The sequence below is a fragment of the Haliotis asinina genome, chromosome 12 (genome assembly GCF_037392515.1).
Source record: "Haliotis asinina isolate JCU_RB_2024 chromosome 12, JCU_Hal_asi_v2, whole genome shotgun sequence".
NCBI lineage: Eukaryota > Metazoa > Mollusca > Gastropoda > Lepetellida > Haliotidae > Haliotis > Haliotis asinina.
The window spans coordinates 49492734-49515328 of NC_090291.1; the positions used below are offsets into that span (position 1 = coordinate 49492734).

The window sequence follows — 22595 nt, forward strand, 5'->3', positions numbered from 1 at the left end:
GTTTCAGCAGCAAGACCCCCGCCGTGATATTGCTGGAATATTGCTAAAAGCGGACACTTTCTTGTCGGAGATAAACGGAGACAATTCGGGCCCGATGTGGTCTGGCATTATCATCTTGGAATACAAAATTTCGGCCGATAACTCTAGCCAATGGAGCCACAACAGGACGCAATATTTGGTCAACGTATCGCTGACCAGTCATGGCTCCGTTAATGATGACCAAATCTGATCGTCTGTCATGTGTAATCCTACCCCAAACCATGACACGACCACCTCCATATCGATCATGGTCAAGAATTGCTGCTCTGGCATATCGCTCCCCGCTCCGACACCAAAAACGTTTTCTGCCATCTGTGAATCGTAGGCAAAACCTTGACTCATCAAAGAACATGGTGTAACATAGCCCGTCCCTGATGCTGCCTAGCCCATGCCAATCTTTGGCGCTTATGGTGAGCTGAAAGGGTGACACCCTTAAAAGGCCGTCTTGCTTTCAGACAAGCTTGATAGAGTCGGTTTTTAACGGTTGAGGTTGAAATGCGTCTTCCAGTGAGTGTGCGGAATTCTCTATTGATGGCAGGGGCCAATTTAAACCTATCGCGTAGAGCAATTAACGTAATGAGACGATCCTGTCGTGGTGTCGTTGATTTTGGTCTACCACGCCCAGGTCTCGTTGCAACCCCACCCGTTTGACGGTACTTATCCCACACGCGTGAAATTACACCTTTTGATTTACCCATCTGCCGGGCAACTTCACATAATGATGTTCCCCCCTCTCTATCATCCCCACAATTCTCCATTTTGTTGCTTCACCGAGATACTACCTCGGAGGCATTTCTGTCAGTAAGTGTCAATCTCTATTGCATTAGGGATTGCGACTTCTCCAGTACATTTACAGGAGTTAACTTCTGTATGCACGTGTAGCACGTGCTGGGCATGCATTATGCGAAATTCCATTGTCATTGGATGTTGCGTTTGGGAGATACGCCACGATAACGGATCCCTGTCACAGTCAAAGTCATCTACATTCAATTTCTTGGTTCCCTTATTTTCTGTCGGTAGTATATTATCACAAGTTCGAATCCCAGCACCATACACATTAATCACATTGGACATCTCGTCAGCATCAAAATGACAGGTTGTGAGAAACTGAAATATTGTTAAAATTCAGGCCACATCGGCAGAAATATCAGGTGACATCCTCGAATGGGTCACTGTGTTAGATAGTGTGGCTCCTGACAGTTTCATGGTACAGTCCTGTCCGACGCTGATGAATTTGTTCGAGATCTGTCCCTGTTCAGCCAGCAGTGGATGGATGCCAAGTAGAATGAGACATCACTTAACCATCTGCGCATGCATAGATTAATTGACTTTCTACATATGCGCACCGGTAACAGAAAAGGGCGACAACGCGACATATTTTTATCGCATTGTCGCTATGTCGCGTGTCGCAGTTTAGAGGAACAGAGAAAATGTTATTGAAAACGCGACAAGCGACCCGCAATATGGCGACAATGCTACAAATGGGCGAAATGTCGCGTTGTCGCATTGTCGCAAAGTCGCGATGTGGTTAATTTTTACCTCATTTTGCTTGTTTTTGAGAGGGGGACAACGTGACAACGCGACAATGCGACAACGTGACAATGTCCCTTCTCGGATTCCATAGATCAGTGACTGGGATAGCGAGTGGGCGAGTAAGGCTTTAAGCTGAGTCATCGGGATGAGGGCATTTGATGGGGAATAAAACCTCCAAGTGATGATTGTACAGACTATTCGTCACCTGCAACCCCGAGAGAGGAATGTACATGTGTTGCTGACACTCCGGGTATCACATGCAACGTTAATCTTAGAATAAATCTCAGATTATTCCTGAATTCAACACATATATAGGGACGCAGCCCAACAGCAAACGGTGCTAGTACCATAGCAAAGTGTACCAACAATCGACATATATGTACTTCTGTCATTTCATGAAAAGTATATTGATTGTTTTAACTCAAAATAATGCGAAATGGCCGACCTTAATTCTTAGTCGACCCTCTTAGTCATTTCACGAACTGATTTCTCAATCTGACTGTAACATGATGATATGCTCAGCGTCATTAATGAAGTGTTAAGCTAATGTTGACTCTATTTCCTAAAAGTTGTAAAGTATTCTTTTTTTTGTTTGAAATATGTACCGCTGGATGTTTCTTTCACATCAATATATAAAAACACATCAGGCTGAGAAACTTTTCTTTACCTGCGCTGTATATCATTTGACCCTTTATTAATGACATCGAGCATAGATTTTGTATGTATACATATATTGCTAGACCCAACTCACCCAGTCAGCGACGACGCGGGAGCCTGCACGTATTATTACACTGGTGTCAGCTCGGTGCAGATACGAGCTTACCGTAAAATGTGTGGGATATGCGTATATACAAAGAGCACATCCATTCATCACCATTACAAGCGAATCTGGGATGTGGGGTTTAAACGGCACACACACACACACACACACACACACACACACACACACACACACACACACACACACACACACACACACACACACACACACACACACACACACACACACACACACACACACACTTATATCACATACTAATATCACACCCACACGCACGCATTTTAATGTCCATCATTTCAATAGTTTTACACCGCACTCGACAATATTCCATCTATATGGCGGCAGCCTCGAAATAGTCGTGTCTGGACCAGACAATTCAGTGATCAAACAGCATAAGCATCGATCTGCGCAATTGGGAACCGATGACGCGGCAACCAAGTCAGCGAGCATGACCACCCGATCCCGTTGGTCACCTCTTATACGACACACAGAGTCGCCTTTTTTGGCAAACATGGGTTGTTGAAGACCCCCTGACACAGGGCTACCAAAGATCTTCGAAGACCCGAGAAACAAAAGACAACAATAAGAGATGATATTCAGACTTGTTAGGCGCCGTTCGTTGGACTCTAACGCGGGCTACCAGGGAGAGCCATTTCCCACAAGACCGTCAGGAACCGGCTGAAAGCATGCAGCGCCACCAAGAGTCTCCCGCTCACAAAGTAGCACGGCCTGCCTGGTGTAGTCAACGTGTTCGCTGGAACCTTGGTGGAGAGTTTACTTTCCTCATGAGAGTCGTTTCTCACTGCATATGGTGGATGGTCGTCGTGGGTCTGGAGACAAAGTTACACAGCTATGGTCCCCCGTAATATCCAGGAGACGTTTCCCAATGGGTGTATTGCTGAGCTTAAAGGTCACATGCAACCAAAAAATCAAACATAATCAAAACACAATTATCACTTATTCATGACATCTAATATACATTGCTGCTTGTTAAAAAACAAATAAACAAAATTATAAGCGTACAATCGCGATTCAAAAGTGCAATATTTTGTACTTGGCCTAACTTCCCTCGAAACGAAGCCCTCGGGAGACCGAACCCAGTCATAGCGGGTGGCTGTGCACTCAAGGGTAACGACGGATTCCGATTGGCTGGTTCATTTGCTGATACGCTGACGGCTGCATTGTGTGTACAGAAAGATGATCTGTTTGATGGGCCTTTTATAACTATGCCTAATCACAAGAAAGTAAGATTCTTTATGGATAACAACTTCTTTAATTGTACTTGATGCATCGTTTCAATATGGACTCATATACCGTTGTCAAACAAAATCATTTACACTAGAATAAGTTGTTATCCCTAGAGAATGTATATAGAGATGTTGGGTTTTGTAAGTACACGTTCTCTGAATTTGATTTCGATCAAATCAAAAATCATCTCGGTAGATATGGTGAACTACTGCGTGACTGGAAAGTGTCATTCGTCCAAGTACAAAGCAGGACTTGAAAGAGTTTGCACCAGTTTCCGTCAAATCCAGTCATCCGAAAAAATGGATGTAGTTTGTTTGCAACCCACAGACATAAAAACTTGTCATGTGAACAAGTATCACACCTGCCTAATTACATAATGTGGCAGAGACTGGACTCGGGTTCACGAGTCATAAATCAGTTTTCTTTATGGCGTATAGCCTTATATTGCACGTGGTCAATGATTGAAGCTGTGTATTGCATGTTGTCTTTAGCAGACAGGCAGACAGACATATATGTGTGAATAAACCAGACACTGAGCTTTCTCTGTGACAGAGACTGCTTACCACAGTCAACAAGTTTTTTTACTTAACGAGTAGATTATTTACTTGTTTGTGTACACAACCAAGATTAGACTACTGTTCACGACCTCAGACGCTGGGCATGCATACTGTTTCAAGCTCCGCGAACCTATTCACTGCGCATGCGTTATGGACGCAGCGCAGCACAGCTGTTGAAACCAGTTTTCCCCCCAGCGCTGGGGGGGATTTAGTGAATCGTTTGAACTCCGATTTCGCGGGCTTTTTTTTCACTGCGTTTTTTTCAACCTTGTAAACTGAATTGGCACTTTTCATGATTTGTTTCGGTAAGTGCACACCTAAAGGTATCAGAATCTGCAAAGTTGTGTTTTACGTTGCATGTGACCTTTAAACAAGAATCAAGCAAAGATTTAAAATAGTAACTAGCTGAGTGGTTTGCTGTATTACAGAGACCTATTCTATCCCAAACAAAATACTTTGGTCATTGTAACAATGTATCCAGTCATAGTTATTCTCATTGCCTTGAACTGAATAAGTGGGCATTTCAGATCTAAACTAGACTCAATAATTGTGAAACTACACAACTGAGAAACAATCAGTACTCGGTCAGTACTAGAATTCACTTACAAATTAAGGGAATTTTGAAGTTGGAAGCTCTTCCCCCATTCGTCCTGCTGTCTTGTTCAAGGCTTCCTTCACCATAAGTGAAGATGGGGTTCGTGCATGAGTGTCTGCATTAGGTGGGCATTCTTGCAGGGAGATCTCAACGCTGACCACTTCAAGATCCCTTCAACTTGGATTGTATTTATCCAGTCTCTTGGGTCTGTCGTTATCCCAAACATCGTGACAATATGTACAAAACTACCACATTAGATCGGCTACCAGAAGGTCATTCACTCGGTCATGACAAGCTCATTCACACCTCATTCACAAACCCATTCACGGGCTGCTACGACAAGCTCATTCAAACGGCTTCCACAAGCCCATTCGAACGGCTTCCACAAGCTCATTCAAACGGCTTCGACAAGATCGTTCACAAGGCTACCACAGACCCGTTTATCATAAGCCCATTTACATGGCTACCACAATCAAACTTCAGAGGGCAATCACAAGATCTTTCACTCGGCCATGACAAGCTCAATCACAACACGATCACAGACAGTTTACATGGCTACCACACGCTCATTCACACTTCAAACACAAACCCATTCACAATCTGCTACCACCAAGTTACTATTCCCCCGGCTACCATAAGCTCATTCACCGTCTACCACACGCTCATTCACTCGTCTACCATAAGCTCATTCACACGGCTACCATTCGCACACGCTCATGTCAGTGAGGCAATTAAAATATGGCAACTTGCTGAGTGTTATGTGTGTGTGTTTTTGCTATTTGTAACGTCATATTATGGGTCACAAAAAATGGATTTGAACTCACAGCTTAAACTTTCGTTATGTAGTTTCACCTGTTATGTGTTACCTCCCCTTTGGTTTGCTTCTCCGGTCCTGTAGGATGTTGTGAGAAAATTGTAGTGTGTCGTGGCTTTCAAGCTAGAATAATCGAAAACTGTGTAATAAGTATATAAGGGATTGTTGTCGAGATGTATCGGAGATTACTATTTTGGAATTACGCTCATCTGTAAGTCAGCAGTGACGTTTCAAGATCGACCGCTCGTCTACATTGAACTTTCAATAGCTGTCCACAATCTTCAATCAGTACATCTGTTTCTACTAGGGATACAGATTTGTACTGTCAATCATTGACGAATGAGGACTATTTTGTGGATGAAAATGAGTTGTTCATGCAATAAAAGAGATTGATAACACAGACAGTATACAGGATAAAAAAGTTTGATTGGAAGGCCGTAGAGAAGATGTACATGGTTGCTAAGGATGTTGATAGGAAGTCAGTAGGCAGTGATGTGATTAGGTTGTTTACACTGAGGATAGAGAGGCTGCAGGGAAGCCAGTAGTGAAGTGGAGTTACATATGGGATAATGTTCAATGATTGTGTGAGATTTCATCAAATTAATTCGGTTATCACAGCAGTAGGGATGAAATATCATTCATCTCTGTTGATAGCTGGTTGATCATCCATCTATGCTGACAGCTTCAAACAGTTTTGAGGTCAGCCTGGTTCCTCTCGATGACCAGCAATGGCGGATTTAGTCTTTGTTTCTCATTGAGGCCAGGTGTTCTTTGATCTTAGACCCGTGAAGGTCCCGGGGTAGAATATTCAGCAGCCCATGCTTGCTATAAAAGGCGACTATGGTTGTTGTAAGAGGCGACTAACGGGATCGGGTGGTCAGGCTCGCTGACTTGGTTGACATATGTCATCCGTTCCAATTGCGCAGATCGATGCTCATGGTGTTTATCAATGGATTGTCTGGTCCAGACTCGATTATTTCGAGACCGCCGCCATATAGATGGAATACCGCTGCGTGTGGCGTAAAACTAACGTCACTCACTCACTCACTCCTTGATCCTAATGGTGGTTGGTCTTGAGGTTTCACCAGAGTAAGATTCGCCACAGTCGCATTGTATCTGGTAGACAATACCTGCGGGATCGTCCGTCGTCAAAAATGAACCAAGACCTAGCACATGCATTTGGTTCCGCGTCCTACATAGATGCAATAATCTTGAAAACCATCACTGTGAAATTTTCATTAAACTTGACAATTTTCATAGTTCACATATTTAGGACCCAAACACGCCATTTGCAACCGGTTCCTCAACTCTCGGTATATCATTAACTACTAAAACATCCCCTGCAATAAAAGAAAGGATTTGAGCATTTCAGTGGTGCTTCCCTGCCACCGATAATAAACATGGAACAACGACGCACCCTAAAACGGTTCACAATACCATCCAATAAAAGGGATCACGAGGTAAGCAATGTGATTATTTAGTATATGTTGCTCTCAGCAATGTCCAAGCAAGAGGGACCATTGTACCTTGTGGAAAACGCTTTAACCACTAGGCTACTTCACCGTTCATGAAACTGCATAAACACGTAAACCTTTACTGAGACTGATTGTCAACTCTTTGCGCGGCGAATATAACATTGGAATGGTGTTTTGTCACAGAATGGATGCTGGATCTGAGGAGGAATCACCTTAAACGTCACGGAAACAACGGAGTTATGACGTATGCTTTGGTGGCATTGTTCGTTTTGTTCTTGACCGATAAACAGGCAGTTAAACATTTGAAAACAAACTAGTTTTGTAATTAAATTTTAAAAAGCGTTAATTCTGAGAGGTTAAAATCTGTACGGAATCTTCAGATTCACATTTATTAATGTAATTGGGAATGTTGTGTTTGTTGAGGGTATTCCAACTTGCTATTAGCAGTAATTTGATGCGAAGTCTCTCCATCACATGTAGCTGCAATACTGTCCAGAGCGACTTTAAACCGTACTTACTCACACTATTAGTTGTAGTATGTACTAAATGTATGTTTTCTAAGAATCACCGATCAGAAAAAAAAGTTTTACTTTTTTAAAAATACAATTTTTTTTAAGATAATTAAGAAAACAAACATTAGGAAACATTTATACCGATACAGAAAATACGAAACAAGACTGACCAAAGGACGAGTTGAAGCTATTAATCCAACAATGTTCACGTCGCGCTTAATTTCTTATGGGATTACGTCATAAAGAAGCATAATATTTTTTAAAAATACAACGCATTAGATTTGTATGGGCATTTTGAAACGTTGCAAACATGGAAAAAGTTTCTCGCATTGTTACATGATGCGTATGTAAGAAGAATGTAGGGTGCGTTAACAGAACAGGTGCTACTTAACGGAATACGTTCCGTGATAAATCACTCTCGGAACATAATGACAGTTGATATGTGGATGTAGTTGAACGCTACTAGTATTCCATGTCGTATGTTCCGACGTGTCAAACAGGGACACACAAATTGTTCATCAAAGACTGAGTATCCAGTAACCAGTCATACTTTTATTTGGCGGGTTCGGAATGTGACAACAAAACTAAACTTCATGAAGGAATTACAGTGCGACGTCACGTACGAGATAGCTACTGTTGACGTCATAATTATGTCTGTGACGTCACAACAATAAGTACAGCCGAAGCTACGCATCGGGAAAGGTAAGCTGGCGTCTAGTTTGGTGGGGTTTGATTTTTCATTTATACAAAGGTTGCACCCTAACTACAAAACTAATCGCTAATAACATGCAACGTGGGGTAGGTTGTAGCATGTGCAACAGGAACGTGTCAACTCGTGTCTGATCAACTGACTTGAGTTTGTAGTTGAAACAGCAGCAGTAGCCTTGGGGAAGACTTTCATGATATAAGCAAAACGTCACAGTGGTAACGATAATTTTGCGTCACCGTGAAGTCATAACTCTATTGAACATTAAAGTCTGTCATGGGCGTCAACACTTTGCTAATTTGGTTACTGAGGAACAATTCTAACCCGATTTTTCACGGGTCTGGTCTTATATTTAACAATGTACGATGGGGAAGCTCACACTTTCTCTACTCGTCAAGAGTGCGAATATGTCAGGAGAAGTCAGGTCATAGAGCTTGGACACTTCAGCCTCTGTTGCCACAGGAGACAAATAGGCAGTCTTCACCGAGGCTTTATAAAGGACCTGATACATTCGCTAATATGATGCTTCCTTAACAGAAGACAGACCAACAGACTCGGCTTGGATAGAGTGCAGTCACCACTGACACTTTCATTATGGTTTTATGTGTCAGGGCGCCGATGGAAAGCCTATCATGATGAAATAACAATGATAAGGCTTCTTGTTCACTTTCTATCGTGGCTTGTCTGAAATTCGTCTAGATGTTGCAGAAAATCTGACACCAAGAGAATAGTTGTAGATCGAATTGCCCATATCCTGAGGATATCTCAGACGAGCTCTGTTGCTCACAGCCAGACTGTATAGCAACTATCTTCAAGACTATATGACCATATTCGCCACATTAAGTACATTTCTCAATATAAGAACTCATGACTAACTTGGACGCCATCTTTATAAGCATCCTCAAATATGACTGCATAGATTTTCCCAAAGTATAAGTAAAATGCATTTCTGCAAATATAGCAGTATTGATGGGGTGAATATTTGCTTGGAACCTATTACTGAAAAAGCTGGAGTTTGTTCATTATAATCCCTGTGCCGTTCCCTACAATTTTAATAGTGCCAACGCCTATTTGACCAAATCCATTATACACAAATAAGGTATTATATTTCGATGAAATACTTTATTGTACAAATTGTAACCTGCCAGTCGACAATATATCAGGGCATGTACATACAATGAGAATGACAAAAATACGTTTATGATTCATTGGTTCAATTGTTAACATCTATATTTTGTTCTGTTCAAAAACGAATAATTTACAATTGAAGAGTTCTTTACAGATGTATGATGAAACACTGATCTGTGATAAAAGAAAATAAATATTTCCATATCCTGAAGAGAAAACAAGGTTTCATGTCAGTCAGCTATATTTCAGCTATGATCTGTTTGGGCCAACCAGAAATCACTAATGCAAGAATCACTCTGCAGTAGGATCTTGTGTTGAGAAAAATATACAAGCTTGATGTGAGAGCAACACAAAACAGCTAAGGTCGTGGTTGTAACCACTTAGGTGAAGCAAGGGCATGGGGTATAGTGAAAGAACATTATAAGGGGAAATCTGTAGTTTTCCAACAAAGGTCATCAGATCTTATTACCAGTCCAGTTTTGGTGCCGATGTGTGACAGTTGGTAAGCCCTGATCTCTATTCAGCTGAATATAGGTGTATCATGATTACCTTTTATAAATATGCCACTGAGATAACAGAAATATTATCATTAAACCTCATTCAGGAATCCACAGAACCATTTGGCATCTCTTTAGAGCAACATGTACATTGCATGTATGCATGTGTGTGCACAAGTGTGTGCATAATGTATTCTGAACAGCAAAAGAAACATGACGCTTTTTTACCAATTTTTTTATAGAAAACATTAACATGGATCTTACAGGTGGTCTTACTTTTGAGATATCATTTCATCTAAACTTGCATTTCTTTTGATGTTTAGTATATTTCTTCACTAATATTGATCTTTCTTAGGGCCTGTATAAGAAACAACTTATACTACATTCATGACATTTGAGTATTCTTGTATACCGCTTATCTTTCAATGGATGTTCTGAGCAAATGCCTGCCCACAGACAAATTAACACTTAGTTTTGGATGATCAGAAACATGAATTTCAAATGAAGTCATAGTTTTCATACGATCTGATGATGATCACAATCTAAAAATGATGATGATAATGGTGATGATGATGTTGCTAGAAGTGCCTGCAACCACAACTAGCTGATGGTGAGGACGTCATTCTGTATCTCATGACTCAGCTGTGTCTGTAGGTCACTTAGCTTCTTCTTAATGATGGAAAGAGCAGAGAATATGACAGTTTCTGGTTTCAGGGAGCCACATACTTCAACATTGAAGTAAAACTTGTTTGGCTTTGCATTCACATCGTATGCACCTTGAGCTGTAATCAGACAAAAAAACATCTGTATATTATACTGCCTTACACACTATGAACAGATAGTACCAGAGACTTATAACTATGCTTGACTGATGTACTTGACCAACCTCTAAACATCAGGTATTGTAGAGAAACATCTAACACTCTTCTATGTTCTGAGGATGTGTCTCAGGAAATATGGGTAAAGAAACAATTCAGCTTAAATCTTAAAAAAGTTATCATAATACAATCTCACACCATGTCATCCTTACAAATATGACCATGAGTTGATATGAAATATATATCCCTTACAGACAAATTTCGGATTGGCTGTGGACTTTTCATCATTCCGAAGTCCTGACATTCCAATACGCAGTTTCCTTAGAAATATGGTTAGTTTCATGGAATTGGACCATTACAAGGACAAAATGAAACTTCCATGCCATAAGCCATGGTGGCTGAGTGGGTTTGATAGCTAACTTTGTGTGCTGGCAGTAAGGTGCCTGATGGAGAGTGTGGGTTTGAATCCAATATAGGATAAAAGTCAGTACTAGAATCTGTAATTTACTGAGAAAGTGTAATCTCAAATATAACATATGTTACATAAAACACACTTTCTAAACTACATTGTGTATTCATACTTACTCTGATCTTCATCGATTTCCGAATATTCACTCTTAGGCCTGGAAAAAAATGCACAAAAGTTTTCAACAATATTACAAACAGCAAAGTCAGGTCAAAGATTTGCTGAAGAAAGATTACTGTTACCATTCTATTAATGAGAATGAACCAATTCTATGTTCAGGTAAATACTTTTCACACTGGCATGATCTGAAGTATCCTCGTTACCTCCAAGGTATACACTGCAACCAATCTCCACTATACCCTGGATGCAGTTAAGCCTCAATTATTTTAGTACCTCCCTTTGCTGAATCCGCATTCTAATAATAGTCAATCAACTGGGCCGCCGTTACAACCTAGCTTGCCAGTGTCAACAAAGACAACAGTTGCACCTGTGAAGGTTTGTTTGCAGTGCGACTCTGATTTGGTGGCAATTATACAGGCAAATTGAGACTTTTACAAAATATGCAAGAACTACTTCTGCCTCCTGATAAAATGCCAGCCAAGAGAGGCAATAAATTTATCGAGCCCATAGATGCATCCAGGTATTGTGGAGATTTATCAGAGATATTAGGGATGGATCTAAGATGATTGGAATAATACAGACTCATAGCTTGGGCAAGCTTAACTGAGAAGGCTTGTGATATTTTAGCAATTTAGATGTCAGCTTTCAAAAACATATAGCTCCAATGCCATGGATGAGGATGAGGGGTTTCTGCAGATGTCTGGTGAGAGAAACATGTTAAGGAATGTCATATAACCAAAGACTGACCTATTACTGAGAGAAACATGTTAAGGAATGTCCTATAACCAAAGACCGACCTATTACTGAGAGAAACATGTTAAGGAATGTCCTATAACCAAAGAGTGACCTATTACTGAGAGAAACATGTTAAGGAATGTCCTTTAACCAAAGACTGACCTATTACTGAGAGAAACATGTTAAGGAATGTCCTATAACCAAAGACTGACCTATTACTGAGAGAAACATGTTAAGGAATGTCCTATAACCAAAGACTGAACTATTACTGAGAGAAACATGTTAAGGAATGTCCTATAACCAAAGACTGACCTATTACTGAGAGAAACATGTTAAGGAATGTCCTATAACCAAAGACCGACCTATTACTGAGAGAAACATGTTAAGGAATGTCCTATAACCAAAGACCGACCTATTACTGAGAGAAACATGTTAAGGAATGTCCTTTAACCAAAGACTGACCTATTACTGAGAGAAACATGTTAAGGAATGTCCTATAACCAAAGACTGACCTATTACTGAGAGAAACATGTTAAGGAATGTCCTATAACCAAAGACTGACCTATTACTGAGAGAAACATGTTAAGGAATGTCCTTTAACCAAAGACTGACCTATTACTGAGAGAAACATGTTAAGGAATGTCCTATAACCAAAGACTGACCTATTACTGAGAGAACCATGTTAAGGAATGTCCTATAACCAAAGACCGACCTATTACTGAGAGAAACATGTTAAGGAATGTCCTATAACCAAAGACTGACCTATTACTGAGAGAACCATGTTAAGGAATGTCCTATAACCAAAGACTGACCTATTACTGAGAGAACCATGTTAAGGAATGTCCTATAACCAAAGACTGAACTATTACTGAAACCACTGGGTATGAAACATCCACAACATTCTGAATCAATCTAAATCCTGGATAGCTGGAGTATTTTTGTTTCTGAGTTATCAGTCTGATACACTGCCAAATACTGACAAAAATGACATGACTTTTAGCTGATTAAAATGTCCCATGATGTTTCTCCTTCAGAGAATATCTCATACTAAACAGTTATGAGATCAGAGTTAAAAGTCCAAGTTCAATATGATTGACCTAAAATATATGTTTCACTCATATTTCCTGTGTATGTACGTCAGTATACAAATAGTCCAATTCACGATGACCGGTAACGAGACTCACCATTCCTCGGGTTTGGGATACAGCGTGTGTCTCATGACATTGTCCGGGTCATACTCAAATGCTACGCCTGCGGTGGGATTCCACTTAGCATGTTCTTTGGCAAAACCCTTCCGGGCAAATGCCCGAATCTTCAACTCCTGCCCCTTGCGCAGCTTGGCAATCAGGATGTCTGAAATATTGTCACTAGACTGAAAACATCTGAAGTTGATAATGTTTGTGATAAAGTATATACTGACATAAATTATTTTTCATTTAATGAATTATTTAAGCATCTGAAAACCATAGCATATATTTCAGTAATAATTAATAACCGTTCACCATTGGTTCCTGATTTGAAATGCTATTGGACTCTCACAAACAGAGGGCTACAGTGTTGACAAACTATAGGTCAGCTGAACATGAATCTAGGATATTGTCAAGCCCAGCGTTCCTAAGGGTGATAACTCTGTACATCACAGAGCATCAATATATAAAATCAGGACTCAAATTAACAAACAAATAAACACAACCCCTCAAGCTTGGAGGTCAACCCACCATCTGTGTCCTCATATTCACTTGCCTCCTCTCTGTGCCGGGATGTCACCTGTAACCATAGCAACATAATGTTTTGTTTAGTATCACAATGCATGCAAAATGCCAGTGTTGCTTTTCTCTACTGGATGGTTGTAATCGGTAAGTATTTGATGTGCAAGTATAATTTCAACATTTTTACATCAAGTGATGTTTAAGTCAACTTGCTTCATGGCATATGTTCAGTGATCCTGAAGTAGTAAGTATAATTATCAGATAATGATTTCTTCTTGTTTCAGGTATCAAATAGCAATGGATATATGCTATTCTCAGACTCAATAAACAACATCATAAGTTGTGCTGAAAAATCAAGTTCTGGAAAACAAACAAATCAAAGGTATGAGTGTCTCCCTGTCATCAAGTCCCATCCAAGATCGTGAGTCAGTGTCAGTAACAATATAGTCATTTAGCAGTCTCTGACTGTTAAGTGCCCAATACATGAGGATACTCAATATCATGAACTGTCATCTGTATTCATTATTCATTATTCATATATTTCATATACCAATTCCAGTAGACCTTCACAAGCCTGCATGCCCACATATCATGAGAAACAGGCCTATTTTCAAGAATACTTTGGTGGATTTTTCACAAGAAAGAATTTTATAAAGTTTGTTAGGCTTACATCTCTTCCCCAGCACCTGTATGTCCGCATGTGTGTCACAAAATATTCCAATTCCAGCTGATGGCCCAGTTCACTGTATCGTAATTCAACAGTATGGGGCACTGCCCATACCATCAACCACTACAGACTTGGTTGTTACAGGCCTTGTAATACAACTGGAATATCACTGCATGTAGTGTAGATACACGGGCTAAACACATTAAAGAGTTAGGCTGCATAAAAATGATTAAATGTTTTTTCAAAATAGATGAGGGCAGTAGGACTTTGCTTTATAATCTTTGATAGAAAGAAAAGTGACGAGGGAGGAACACAAGTGATGTGCCGATGCCCAAGAAACATTTCAGATTTTTTATGCAGCCTTATACTTTGAGCATGTTGAAGACATTTTAGTGGTCAGAAGAGTTTTGTTTTGCTATGACCACTATTTCAATTACATCATAGAGTTGGAGCAGGAGACAGGTTGTCAACTCCTTCAGTATATTCCATAATGCATCAGTCAAACCCACAATCATCTGTCACACATAAGGGACACAACTCACTACAGCAGACTACCACACCTCAACCAGCAGTACCATCATGCCCCCTCATAGGTCACAACCATGACTGATTCTGTTGTAGCACTATGCGGCATTCCTTCAACCCAATCACCCAGACTGTGATCCAGCTGCACAGTAACCAATGTGCTCCGTCCCTCAACCACTGGTGCAGGAACACCATCCTGCAGTCCGTCACACTGAAGCGTGTCGACCAGGTAACAAATGGCTATAGTCACTCTCCCACAGCATTGAGAAAACCCTGTCAATACATTCCTGTTTAGTTGGATCCAAGTTGATCATACTCTTTCCATACAAATATACACTTGCCCTCATCATTCATTTCCCAGGGAAAATATCTCTGTTCATTAATTCTACTACCTTCATCAGTTCTGTTGGTATTACTGACGTTCACAATCATTTCTGTTAGTCATATATCATCCCATTATAGTTAAACTTTATACCATAAAAGCTATTAAGCAAAGAATGTCCGTTCTTCTGTTTTTCCTAAAACTTACAAATGTAAACTGAGTTTATGATCATTTAGACATATGAACCAGCAGTTGACAAATATTTTGACAAACTAATTTTTCCCTAGATGCTGACACTGCCTGTGCCAAGTAAAATTGCCAAGAACATCAGCAAGATCGGATTGAGTGATTTCCTCATCGACCCGGCCTCCCTGAATGGTTCAAATCACCTGAACAGAACATACCCTGCTACATGTCTGTTTGATAACAGTAAAGTCATCCTTAAGATTCAGCCATCAGGTAACTACACTCCTTTACAATGAAGCCAAGTGACACTTTCATGTTTTGATAATAAATTCTGTTATATTAAAAAATTCTCCTTTTCATTGTCTCACTAATCTAATAAAACAATTACCAGTGACAGCCATTTCTATTCAAAGATGTATTTCAACATATTACAGTTATATTACTAATGACAAGCATTTCTCCTTCATCACTATTCTAAAATTCTGGTTTATCACGAAATGTTATTGATTGAAATATTAGTACTAGCAAAAGATGTTTCATAACAAAGACAAAAAAGATAAGAAAGGCACTGAACTGTTATTGATAACTTTACCTAATTTACTATCAATCACAACTACTCCAGTTTACCCTGACAACCAGTTTACCCTGACAACCAGTTTACCCTGATAACCAGTTTACCCTGATAACCAGTTTACCCTGATAACCAGTTTACCCTGCCAACCAGTTTACCCTGATAACCAGTTTACCCTGACAACCATACTGACCATTTATATCTTATCACTTTTCTGTCTCTTTTGTCAGTAAATTTAATAGCTTTTTTTATATAGACAAACTGAAATCGTAATAGTCTTTATTTTATGAGTGCATTGTTTCCATACAGATTGTCAGGGCTTGTACAATATTCTGGATCAAAAGTAACGTTCACGAAATAAAAAAGTCTTACAAATAAAGTTTGTCCGTATGGTACTTCCCAACTTCTAAAATGCCACGCTAAGAAAATACTACCCACTGTTGTTTCACCACTACTTATACTTAATTATCAAACTGTTCTTATTCAAGGATCTCAGGTAAACACCAGCCATCCAAGTTTCCTCGCCTCATTTGAAGAAGGGGAATACCAGTGTTGTATCTACCAGAAAACAGAAACCCTACAAGACATTATAGAGGCCTGCAAGCAGAACGGCACTCGCATCAGTGATGAAGTGGCATGGAAGGTTGTGTGCGAGTTCTGTCGCTGGGTCCTCCTCAATGCTTCGGGATTCTCTGGCAAGCTCAGTACAGCTGTCATCAATTTCACGAGTGATGGCAGGATCTTCTTCGACCTGACTGAAAGCCAGCCAGATGAACAAGACATCACTGCCCTCAACATGGGCACACCATTACCAGTCTATGAAGCCCCGGAGATTCTCACTCGGAACAACCCTGATGAACAAGCATTTGTCTGGTCTCTTGGCTGCGTGATTTATGAAATGCTTGCCCTTGAGCCAGCCTACTTTGATTCTGACGGCACCAACCCCTTTGCTGTCTACATGAAGATCATCCAGGGGGAACTACCCCCTGACAATCTAATGGGAGGACAGGCACTCATGGACCTTGTATGGGCGTGCCTTGTTGTGGATCCATCCAGCAGGCCCACCATCAGAGATATTCTTAACAGGGCTGAGTCACGAGCTGGATAATGTTATCATCAGCTATGGAGGTTGTCAATATGGATACTGAACTACGCTACTGAAACTTGATTTACGATTTCTAACTATGTATACTTCTGTGTACATAGACTACTGGCATACTCATTGTATACTACAGTATACTGGTTCTGCAAGTTAAATTATGTTTTTGATAATTGTTATAGTTTAGCCTTTTTCTTATCAACATTTACATCAAGACCAATTTTATCATGATCATGCTTTTTCAAATTATGTTTTAAGTCAGTTCACAACTTATTTCTAATTCACTAATGTTATTTGTAAAAGATTCTTCCTAAATTAACTGTTGCTTAGATATTTCAAGTCCTCTTACACCAATAACTTTCTGTTCTCTTTATATTTTACTTCATATACAACTGTTGCAGTATATTTACATTTTGTTGCAAGAATAAATCATTCTTATTGTTGCAAAAACTGTTTCTGGGGTTTTTTTTCGATCTGAGTGAGTGAGTTTAACCAACTTGTGGGATCTATAAATAGTTGAGACCAGACAATACAGTGATCACCAGCACGAGCATCGATCTTTTGCAACTGGGATAAGATGACATGTGTCAACTAAGTCAGCAAGCCTGCCCATCCGCTCCCGTCAATTGTCTCTTATGACAAGTTGTGATCAGAAATACGTGAATAACTGGATGTTCATGTAGTTTAAAATGCATCAAAAAAGATGTGAGTGCACATGTGGGTGTGTGCATGCCTGTTTGCCTCTTGTCTTTCAATGTAACAATATAGCAACATTGTAGCCGTTTCTAACGTCTGTTGATACAGTGATTGATCTTTTGGAATACAAAATCTGTCATTTTAGCAAGTGAGAATCTGATTCTGTTTATTTGCCTCCTACAAAAAAACAGGACTTTCATAAGCCCAATTCTAGCACAGATCTTCACTGCACAAGGAGGCAAGGACAACACCTGATACTGGTTTACATGAAAAGATGCATTTATCTTAATTTAAAAAGGAATCCACTTACAGGAACAACTTTGTTGTTTGAGGAGTGAAGGTCTGCACTGGTGACGTGGCGAGTCTGGTCATCAAGACATTTTACTTCCAGCTGGAACTCTACTGCACACTCGGGACAAAATTCCTCACAGGTGCAGTCCTGAAACATACATCAGACATGTGAGAGGATGACAATACAAAGCGGACAAGCATATGTTTTACTCATCTTTCAACAATATTCCAGTAACATTACCCTGTGTCAGCTTGATGTGAAAGGGAAGTTGCACTGACGCATTTCTTAGACGTTTTCACTATGTCAATCCCACGAGCTTGGATCAAATATAGAAAAAGCAAAGCAAAAATATTGGTCTTTCTCAGGTGAAACCTGTGAGCATGCCGCTAACAAGGCTATAGCTTAAATTAGTACTTCATCTTACCAGCTGTCAGTTCAAACCTCAATGCCAACACTTGGAGGCATTTTGAGTCAGTGTCAAGGAACAAATTCAAACCATGCTGAGGTTAACAGATCACAAATACAGATTCAAGTTGAAGCTAGCTACCTACAATACTTTATTCACAATACCAAGATGTCTTGTGAGTGATTTTCTTTATAAATACTATCTATTTTGGTTGTAAATATCATCAGGACTCCAGATAACTTTGGGGATTTTGGTGTACTAACACCCCATATTGCAAGTGGAGGTGCACTGAGAATTTTGAAGGAATACTGACATATTTTTGTGTGAGCAACCCAGTGATGTGGTTTGTTATTTATGACATTAAACAACCTTTCAGCTAATAAACCTTACATAGTACCGGTAAACAACAAAAGAAATTCAACTCAGGCTTTTTGTCAAGTTTTTAAATAGAAGACATAAACAAGAACACTTACTTTCACGAGATTTCATTTTTTCAAAACTTGCAGTTCTTTTGCTCTTCAGTATAAATGATAGACGTACAAAGGTATTTATGTGCCTACATGATATGCTAGAAATCTTATATTATGTTGTATATCATTTCTTTCTAGGCATACATTATGCCTGTATGCCCCTTATCTGCAGCCCTGCCATCATCTCAGGACTAAACAACTCAGGTTCAGTGTGACAGATTGTCATGCTTACCCTGCAGTACTGTAACTTGTCAACAACGTCATCGCTGGTGAGAGGAATCAGTCCAAGGCGATGTGAAATAAACTCATCAAACAGAACTGTGGAGTTGGCTTCCATCTGGACCCAGTCTATGGCTAAAAATGACAAAATGAAACCAATCTTGTACACAGAATGATAAATGATGAAATATTGTTCACAGGTAATGCAAAAGAAGAAAGACAAACACAAAAATAAGAACAAGCCTTGCTGGTCCCCTGACTGACTCTCAGATTCAGCTGAATAACTAACATAGCTTAAACTGACAAAAATACATGATTTTTTTCACTTCAGTATATGATGTAAAGATACCGATGGAGTGAGTGAGAGAGTTGAGTTTTACGCTGCACTCAGCAATATTCCAGCTATATGGCGGCGGTCTGTAAATAATCGAGTCTGGACCAGACAATCCAGTGATCAACAACATGAGCATCGATCTGCGCAATTGGGAACCGATGACATGTGTCAACCAAGTCAGCGAGTCTGACCACCCGATCCCGTTAGTCGCCTCTTACGACAAGCTGAGTCGCCTTCTATGGCAAGCATGGGTTGCTGAAGGCCTATTCTACCCCGGGACCTTCACGGGTCAGATACCGATGGAGCAAGTTTGACGGACTTTTTCTTGCAGTAAAGACAATTCTTGATAAATTAAAATATCAAAATATAACTTTGCACTTTAATTCTACCAGATATGGAGGGTGATCACCAAATTTCAACACAATCCATGCACATGTGATCAAGTTATTGGTTAAAAAAATTTCCATACTTGGGTCTGCTTGGCGATTATATATTCACCAACTTAGCATCTATATATTTACGAGCAAAATCTATGTATTATGGGCCCAAGGCCTCTCTATTGACTAAATCTGTCTGTCTGTCTGTCTGTCTGTCTGTCAATAGCTTAAGTAGTTCAGGTTTAAAATCTTTAATCTCTATAATCCATTGAAAACTTAAAGGTCACATGCAACCAAAAAATGAAACATAATTAAAACACATTTATCACTTATTCATGACATATAATATACATTGCTGCTTCTAAAAAAGCAAATAAACACAATTATAAGCGTATAATCGCGATTCAAAAGTGCAATATTTTGTACTTGGGCTTACTTCCCCTGAAACGAAGCCCTCGGGAGACCGAACCCAGTCATAGCGGGTGGATATGCACTCAAGTGTAACGGCGGCTTCCGATTGACTGTTTCATTTGCTGATATGTTGAGGGTTCATTGTGTGTACAGAAAGATGATCTTTTTGATGGGCATTTTAGAAGTATAGCCAGTCACAAGAAAGTAAGATTCTTTATGGATAACAACTTCTTTTTGTGTACTTGATGCGTCGTTTCTGTATGGATTCATATACTGTTGTCAAACAAAATCATATACACGAAAAGAAGTCGTTATCCATGAAGAATGTATATAGGGATGTTGGGTTTGGAAAATACATTTTCTCTGAATTTGCGCTCGATCCAATAAAAATCCTGCGTGGCTGGAATCTGTCATTCGTCCAAGTACAAAGCAGGACTTGAAACTGACAAGAGTTTGCACCAGTTTCCGTCAGATCCAGTCATCCGAAAAAATGAATGTAGTTTGTTTGCAACCCACAGACATAAAAACATGTCATGTGTATCACACGTGCCTAATTACATAATGTGGCAGACACGGGACTCGGGTGCACGAGTCATAAATCAACTTATTTTCTTTATGTCGTATTGTCTGATAGGTGTTAAGTTCAAATTGCATGTGGTCAATGATTGAAGCTGTGTACTGCATGTTGTCTTTAGCAGACAGGCAGACAGACATACAGGTGTAAATAAACCAGACACTGAGCTTTCTCTGTGACAGAGACTGCTTACCACAATCAACAAGTTTTACGTAACGAGTAGATTATTTACTTGTTTGTGTACACAACCAAGATTAGACTCCTGCTCATGACCTCAGACGCTGGGCATGCATACTGTTTCAAGCTCCACGAACCTATTCACTGCACATGCGTCATGGACGCAGCGCAGCACAGCTGCTGAAACCAGTTTTCCCCCCAGCGCTGGGGGGAATTTAGTAAAACATTTGAACCCCGATTTTGCGGGCTTTTTTTCATCGCGTTTTATTCAACTTTATAGGCTGAATTGGCATTTTTGATGATTTGTTTCGGTAAGTGCATACCGAAAGGTACCAGAATCTGCAAAGTTGTGTTTTACGTTGCATGTGACCTTTAATTATCATTATCAAGAGTTGTAATGCACCTCTCCTTTAGACTAAGAAACTGGACCCAAAATTTAAAACAGTCCAAAACAAAGTAATATGTAAACGTAAATAATAACAAAATTACAGAAGTTAACACACACTGACCTATGGTGGGAACCTCTGCAATACACACTCTTCGTAGACTATTTGCGACACTGCAAACAGAAGCATGTTACGGCACAATTGATTGTAAAGTTTCACAGAAACTATAATTTGTTTTCTTTATTTCAGTTGGGTGAGCAACCTGCAACTGAGGCCAGATGCTAGACATTATGAGTTTGCTATAATTTCATTTTGTCTGTAAGCTATGCATATTTCAAATCCATCAAATATTTGGAATCCATCGTTGGCAAGTAGTCAATTCATGATGCTTTTACCATGTAAACAACACCTTCTAGCATACCTACTTCACTAAATCGGACTATGTCAGCAAATTCTGCTGCAAAGAATCTAAACATTATTTTAGCAAATGAGAGATAATGTGATAAAAGACAACGTAAAACTACTGTCAAGTGTGATGAAACCACATTTTTCATACATCCAAACGAACACATAATTAGAAGTTTGTCAACTGGCTTTTGTTGTTTGTTTGTTTTTGTTTGTTTTTGCCTTCAAGTCTGATACTACGATTTGAACTAGCGACAATCCACACTACGATGATCTAACAATGGTGAAAAACTCATTTATAGATAACCTTAAATCGGTGTCTTCAAGAATAAACTTTATGTTTTCATCGGTGAGTTGAGTGATTGACACCGTTGGCTGGTTGGCGTACGGCATGATTATTAAATAGAAGTATTCCCGTATGAGTGAGCGTTTTCACCACTTCCCTGAAGCTCAATCGCTCGTGTATGCACACGGAAGTGTACCGGCGCATGTCTGGCCAGTTTCTCTCTTCTTCCGTGTCAGCTTAGGGGTGGTGGAAGTGATTCTCTTTCCCAATGATAACTTAAGAAAATGTTTTCATGGATGATTATTTATGCCAAATGTGTAACTCTGAAAACTCAACATATGTGACCATTGAGACATACACATTCTCATAATTATTGAAATTATCGTAAATCCAGTTTATTGACTTGTCCTATGTTTATGTTTTGGAATCGCCCAATCAACTTCCGTTTCAGGGAGCCTT

The 22595-nt window shown here is 39.7% G+C and overlaps 2 protein-coding genes across 2 annotated transcripts; one reads left to right on the plus strand and one right to left on the minus strand.

Annotated features, from left to right (window-relative positions):
• Positions 1-9362: 9362 nt before the first annotated feature.
• LOC137258182 (DNA-directed RNA polymerase II subunit RPB3-like) lies at positions 9363-22365 on the minus strand. The gene is made up of 8 exons (XM_067795759.1): positions 22158-22365; positions 21569-21618; positions 19200-19321; positions 18110-18238; positions 13743-13791; positions 13209-13377; positions 11289-11326; positions 9363-10667 (listed from the first exon to the last, which is right to left on the minus strand). The coding sequence occupies exons 1-8, from the start codon at positions 22241-22243 to the stop codon at positions 10486-10488; spliced, it is 825 nt and encodes a 274-aa protein (XP_067651860.1). The 5' UTR covers positions 22244-22365; the 3' UTR covers positions 9363-10485.
• On the plus strand, positions 14039-17112 carry LOC137258849 (serine/threonine-protein kinase Nek6-like). Its single transcript, XM_067796545.1, has 4 exons — positions 14039-14115; positions 15022-15154; positions 15535-15706; positions 16493-17112. The coding sequence occupies exons 1-4, from the start codon at positions 14039-14041 to the stop codon at positions 17110-17112; spliced, it is 1002 nt and encodes a 333-aa protein (XP_067652646.1).
• Positions 22366-22595: the final 230 nt, after the last annotated feature.